At 49.2% G+C, this 7,057-nt stretch overlaps 1 protein-coding gene across 1 annotated transcript; it reads left to right on the top strand.

The window, feature by feature from the left end:
- Positions 1 to 831: 831 nt before the first annotated feature.
- On the top strand, positions 832 to 4,159 carry LOC104486083 (testis-specific serine/threonine-protein kinase 6). Its single transcript, XM_010128643.2, is given in 5 exon segments — positions 832 to 885; positions 2,394 to 2,651; positions 3,632 to 4,049; positions 4,052 to 4,107; positions 4,109 to 4,159. Coding segments are annotated over 5 exon segments (837 nt in total).
- The last annotated feature ends 2,898 nt before the right edge of the window (positions 4,160 to 7,057 follow it).

Genomic DNA, 7,057 nt, shown 5'->3' on the forward strand with positions numbered 1-7,057 from the left:
GGAGAGTGTGGTACAGCTCCACGGGACTACAGAAGAATTCTCATCTGCAAAATTTTCAGCAGCCTTCAGCGCCTGCACGAACTCCCTGCAACATCCAGATGGATGGAAAATAGTGCCAGAAGCAGCAGGCTTCTTCTCAGCCCAGCATTCTCTGTAAAACAAACAAATATAAATATATATATACACAAAAATATCAAATATAGGGTTAAACATCAAAAGCTTATGTTTAAAGACCTCTTTTTACCCATTGCTGGTAAGATGATCTCGGTAACTTCAGTATTAGCTAGGAAAAATTGTGGTTACCCTTTGTGCTATCTATAACGAGGCAGTCAAGGAAAAATATTAACATTAGTTATTTTTACTTCTTGTGCAGCTGTTCGCCCATTTTCCACATTCTGTAGGGTGCTAAGCAATAAGGTCTGGCCATAGACGGGCCACAAAGTGGGGCTCCTAGCAATTGCTTGACTGGTCTTGAAAGTTACAGCCCCTGGGCAAAATATCTCTGCCCGTATGCAACCTGAGGTATTTAAGGAAATCTCAAGGGCTCCATTCAGGCACAGAGGTTGTTCTGCACGTTGTAACTTACAGCCTCCTGGTGCAAGGTGTAAAACTATGGTTTGTTTTGGCTTCTAGACCATCTGCATTAACATCAGTTGTATTTCGATACGCTTGTGCTGGCTGGACCCACGTTACGCCCGACAGCGTCTGCTCACATGAGAGAAATCCTTGCCCCAGAGGTGTCGATCTGCCATCAGATCAATGACCAGCACGCTCTGCTCCCCGTGCCAGCAGCACTCCCCACAGCCCTGCCCTGATGGGTCGGGTCACAGGATGAGGGACTTCGGGGACGATGGGATCATGGGGGAGCGGGAGAAGTTTACGAAGGTTAACTCAGAGCTCCTCCTGGTTTTGGTGTACCAGATTGAACAGACCAGTCATTGCTGCCTGATTTCCAGTTACTCACATTTACAAAAGCAATGGAACAAGTCAGTTCTCCAAACACAGCTTTGATGTAAAAGATGTACCAGAAAGCTCAGAAGCTCAGCATCCTGTTATAGGTTAGCACTGAGTGCCCTACTAAAGTGTATTGGTGTGACTTAAATATTTGTACCACAGGTAGCAGTGCCTGAGGTGGAGAGATTTGGAGCAAAAGAGATTTTTGATACATTTTTTTTATACCAATAAATGCTAAGCCAGCAGCTAACAAGGCAAAAATGTGTTTCTCTGAGATCTAAGTACAAAACACTGAGCTCAGATGTCTTTCCTCCTCCTCTGCCTGACAGCGTCCTGCCAAACCAAAACCTCTCGTTCGTGCCTCTTGCTGTCTCTGTAGGTTTTTGCAGCGGCCCCAGGCCACGCTGTGGGTCAGGAGGACGGAGATGCACAGTCACCACGTCTGCAGCCCTGGCAGCCAACCCAGCTCGCAGAGGTTGAGCCGGGAGCGCACAGGAGGGGGAGCGTTTGCTACGATAGCTGCTCCATCCCCGCTCGCACCAGGGCTTGCTTTTGTCCCCTCCAAGGCGCTGCAGAAGCTCTTTGGAAACCCAGGATGCTCTAACTGCATTCTCTAGGCTTCGAGGAAGGCTTACTGAATAATTCCTGAGTCTGAAGCTGTCTGCCTCAGCCACGCTTGCTGAAAACCTCCCAAAAGCCACGAGCTCCCCCGAGCAGACGGAGAGTTCCCGGCAGTGCGGGACCCCACGGCATTACTCCTTACCATCTCAACATGGTTCGTAGATGCCACTTCGGTTTTTCCACCGAAAATGAGGAACAACACCTCTTCTGGTTATGTTATTACAGGAGACTTCAAATGCCACAAATGAGGATTTTACCTGTAGGCTTTAGGAAGGTGTCTGTAACGTGAACTCCCACCCCTCTTTTAAAGGATGTACCGAGCATCAGCCAGACCCCTATAGACAGCCACACACACGTCTTTCTGTCTGTCAGAGCGTGCAATGACAGCATTTGCCAGAGGTGCTCCGGTAGTAAGCGGGGAAGGGACGCCTGGTCTAAGCCTTTTTCCTTGTAAAAATACCCACGTTGGCTCAGGGATGTTTAGCCACCTCAAAGTTCCCCGCTCCTGTGAAAAGTTTGGCTCAAACCTCTGCTAAGTCGCTGTGGTTGTGACTCACGGGCTAAGCGCAAGTGCCAGGAAATCACATCGGTCCAGCAGAATGGCTTTCTGCGTCTGGCCTACTGATTTTTTTTTTGTGTTTAAGTAGCAGCAATTGCTGAATGGGAACTTCTGGAAATGGCTTCTTTCTGATCCGCTTCAGAAGTAAGAAATCTGGGGGCATTTATTTGGTGGCCCAAACAGAAAGGGAGCATTGGCTGGGTCGTGTCCCGCACCTCTGCGTGCGTGCGGGATTCCCTCCGCTCAACCTCCCTTACAGACATCAGCGCCGCGCAAGGTCCTTGCTGCCAAATGGGGCCTCTGCTCTCTGCAGAGACGAGGATGGACTGAGGACATTCCTCAGTGGTCAGCAGGGCAGCAGGAACAAATCCTCCCTCGTGCAGCCTACGTGCTGCTTGCCTGGCCGTTGCGCAGCAAGCCTGATGATACAGGCCTGGCAGCTCGCGCTCAGCCACAGCACGCTGGATTCCCGTACTGCACCTTGCCTGCAGAAGTAGCAGCTGAAGTGGCGAAAGCGGTTTGGTTTCGACCCGCAACTTCCACAGCAGAATAAACTCGACAAGATGATTACTTGCCCTTGCGAAGTCAGGGCAAAACTCGTCCGCAGCACAGGTAGACCTGTGTTTGCAGTTTTCAATTAATTTAATCTCCTTAAGTGACTTCAGAACACTGGCAAGATGGACTCACGAGAAAGATTTTCATCAGTCTTCGGTTGAGTCTTATTCCTTTAGAACCAATTTGCAGAATGAAACCTATATTCAAAATTAAAAATAGCATTTGGGTTAGTATTTAGGCAGACGGACGTTTTGTGGTTCTAGGTTCCTTTGTAGAGCTTGAAAGGAAAACCAGAACCAACTCTTTGTGAGAGCCAAGGACGCAGCAGCCGGAGGAAGGAGCCGACACTGGTCTGGGATGCAGCGTGCAGTGGGAGGGATGCTTTGCTCCGAGCTGGATGCTGTGACCCGGCCCAGCTGCCCTCTACTCCTGCCCCGTGCTTAATTTGACTGTCACCATATGGCAACCAGCACTGCCTAAAAGCATTTAAAATCTAAATTACAGAAGTTCTCTACAGGATCTCTGGTCTTTCTGCTTCTCTGCAAGTCTCCAAAATATACTTTTGATAAAAACAGAGGGAGAGCAATTCCAAGTTCAAGAAACTGAAAAGCTGTTTCTTCTGGAAGATGCTTTTAAAGTTCCTGTCCACACCACACGAAGTCAGAAAGCCTACCTAGAAAAACAGCTCCCTGCACTGTCACAGTAAAAAAATAAATAATTACAGCCAGCCAAGGTGGTTTGCAGTTAGGGACAGCAGAAATCACTCCTTTGTACCACTCTGTGCAGCTCAGATTTAGCATAACTAATACACTGCAGAAAACTGGTACAGGTCCCCAGATGGATTCCTTCTCCCTGAAAGCTGACATTTAAACTCTTATCTTTTGAAGATAAGAACTCAGGTGAAGAGGCTGAAAAGGTAAAAACTCCAACAGGCGTGCGTAGGCATGCAGGACCAATGCAGGAGAGAAGCTGCTCTGTGAGCTGGGCTACAAGCTGGGTCACACGTTCGGGGAGGGCAACTTCTCCAAGGGGAAAGTGGGCACCTCCAACAAATAAAAGGGCCCTTTAGCCATCAAGGTGATGGACCGGCAACAAGCATCTCCAGCCTTCATGTACAAGTTTCTGCCCTCCATCGTGCACAAGATCTGGCGCCCTGACATGGTGCGCATCTTCAAGTTCATTGAGGTCTGCAATGGGAAGCTCTACGTCATGATGGAGGCGGCAACCACTGATGTGCTGCAGCAGCTGGGGAAGCTGCCCTGTGTCCCCAAGGCCCGGGACGTCTTTGCGCAGGTTGTGGGAGCTGTGCGCTACCTGCATCACCGCAACTTGGATCAGAAGTGTGAGAACATGCTGCTCACCGTTCTGGAGACTGGGCCAAACTCAGTGACTTTAGTTTTAGCAAGGAGGCCAACAGCTTACCTGGACCTCAGCACCATGTTCTGTGAGTCAGCACCCTACGCTTCCTAACACACATGGTTCTGCTAGAAGAGAAGGAAACATCTTGGGTAAAGCAAACATTTTGGGTCTATTAAAAGCAGCAGTTTAAGTAGAACAAGATGTGGCAGCAGAGCCAGCCCAAGGCTTTTCAGCTCGCAGGCTCCAGTGAATTTTGCCAGCCCCAGAATTAAGATTTATTTTGTTCTCCTCCTTGCAGCTGCAAAATAAAACTTCATAGCAGCAGCAGCAAAGTCCAAATCAGACAGAGTAAGGGATAGGAAGGGTGTCTTGGGGCCATCCATGGCTGGGGAAAGTGGCTTGGGAAGGATCAGGAGGATGCTGGGGATGGAAAAGAAGGAAAGAAGTCATAAGGGTGTGGGAAGTGAGAAGGCAGATTTCAGGGTAGTGAGATTTCCAGCAAGGCTCAACTCTCCTTTTCCAACTCGCCTTCCAATCACACCATCAACCTCATCCCTCTCCAAAGCCACCACTTTCCTTTGGGAGAGCTCGCTCCCCAGTCCACACCCCAGGATATCCAGGTACCTTCTCATCTCCAGCCCTTCCTTACCTCCAAGTATCTCCCCACAGCCTGGGAAGCAGAAACCTGGTGCCAGGCCTGGTGCTACTGTGTCTCCTTTTGCTTTCTTTTAATTGTCTTTTGTTAAAGACAAAGCTAATATAAAATGAGTCGTTCCAAAACCCAGACCCTATTAACTTCCCCACAGCACCACATTCTCCTAAACAGTTGCGGCTCTTGAGGACGCGAGTGGGGACAGATGACTAATGTTTTGAAGGATGTACCCCCTTGAGTGACTTGGGAAAGCAGCTGGGGTTCAAGCGGCAAGTGATTCGAATGGGCCACAGCTCGTGAGGCGGCCCCGCAGCCCTCACCTTCTCCACGCAGATGGCAATCTCACAGGGCCCGGCACTAACGCCCTCAGAGCGGTCCCCAGACCGCTAAAATAGTCCATTACAAATCTAATTATGCCGATTAAAAATAAAAATAACAACTAAAGACTCTGAACGCATTCTTACAGAGTTTCCACCAATGGAAAATCAGTTTTGAAGCAGAGCAGAACCGGAGGCGTTGGGCAGGCTGGGGAGGAGGCTCCTCGGCTGCGCCCCAGCAGCGGGGCCGCGCTCTGCGAGCATCCCTCCCCTCCTCGCTCTGCGCTCTCCCCGCCGGAGGTCTCTGTGTGTGCTAAGCCTGCCACTCCCCTGAGCTTATTTCCTCCTCAGGAGGGTGGAAGTGCTTTTTAAACCTTCCTAGGAGGCACGCAGTCGATGGAAGCGCTCCTTCCCTGACTTCTGGTAGATGAGCCCCACTATCCCGGCTGTGAATCACAGCGCCCTACATTTATGGGAGAGCCCCTGAACTTTGAACGAGCACTCGTGGGAGGCATAAACAGCTACGCTGGGTTATCAATATCCCAATCAGTCCCACCAGAGTCATTCTGCAATGTCACTCTGTCCTCCTCAGGCTGTTCGTAACGTACCAGTGCGGTACGATCTGGAAATGAAGGGTCCTCTCTAATACCAGCAGCGAATAAATAACTTTCTGTGGGGGAGCTGATCACCATGCAAGATACACAATAAATATACTTTATGTAATCCTTCTTCAAGGACAAGAAGGGAAACGTTTGGAGACCGTATAAGGCAACCCTGCAGTATGCCACCATCTTGCTGCTCTTGGCTTCCTACATGGTCTGAGCTTTATCCCATCCGTGGCCCCTGCGTCGGCTGTTGTCATCTCCTAACGTCACCCAACAGGCTCACTCTGCCTTTCAGATTTTTAAACTCGTGTCTTGAAATCAATTAGAGGGACTCACAAAATGATAGCCAGCAGGACAGCGTTTAGTATTTTCTAGAGCTATTTTTTAAGCATCTTGAAGCAATTTTACCCCATTTAATCTGAGAAGAGCGTTAGTCATTTCAAAGACGTCTTCCGGACGTTTAGTACAGCTTTCCTCCCGCTGCTCCTTTGTCCAAATTCAGCATCACCTTGCCTGAAATACAGTCTTTATTCCAGGCAAATGAAAGGAAGGGAGATTATTCACTGCACGTTAACATTAGAGCTCCCTTTTCAGCTAAGCAAAATTTGCTTTCAAGATTTTAGGTCACAGCTGATGTGCCTGATAAGGACTCAGCTATTTAAAAGTCTCCACGTTACAGAACTCTGGAGATAAGTATATTCATGAACTGTGGGAACACGCTGCTGGGTAATCACACACTTCACGTATTTCTGCGTGAACCCTGGAGCCGGCTCTCCCGGGGCTGGACATTTCTGCCTGCAGCGAAGCTGAGCAGCCCGGCCGGCAGCTAACGATCTGCTGCAATTACCCTCGGCCCAGCCGGTGCGGGCAGGCTGGGCGAGAGACGTACCTGGGCGACCCTGCCTCATTGGGAAGGCAAAGCTTTCAGCAGTCAGTTTAGCAAATAAATATACCTCACCGTGCTTGAATACGCTAACCTCTCCATAATCGCGGTCTCCAGCGCCAGCAGCCTCGTAGCCAGCTACCTAGCGTCCTCCTCTCGTTCCAGACCCCGCGCTGTACCAAGTTGCGGGTCTCCATGCTCTTGTGTGCATCTCAGCCCTTCTTCAGTTTAAGATTTCCTCTTCTCTTCTCACACTCCACCACTCTGCGGGTCTCTACACTTACTTGTCTGTTGGAAGAAACAGAGAGAGAGAAAGGGGGCAAACGTTTTCCTGTCTTGATCCATTTGATTATAGTAAGAGTAATTTAAAAAAAAAGCTAACAAGATGTGCTCGCCAAAGGACAGGATCCAAAGGCTCTTCGTGCATACATAATTTTCCTTGCAGACAAGAAGCTTTCTGTGAATAATATTTTCATTTTCACATTCTCTAGCAAACACTACTCCTCGCGCTAGCACCAAGGGGTAAATATTATTGTCCTCCTGCTATAGTGA

The sequence above is a fragment of the Chlamydotis macqueenii genome, chromosome 6 (genome assembly GCF_036417535.1).
Source record: "Chlamydotis macqueenii isolate bChlMac1 chromosome 6, bChlMac1.mat, whole genome shotgun sequence".
Classification (NCBI taxonomy): domain Eukaryota; kingdom Metazoa; phylum Chordata; class Aves; order Otidiformes; family Otididae; genus Chlamydotis; species Chlamydotis macqueenii.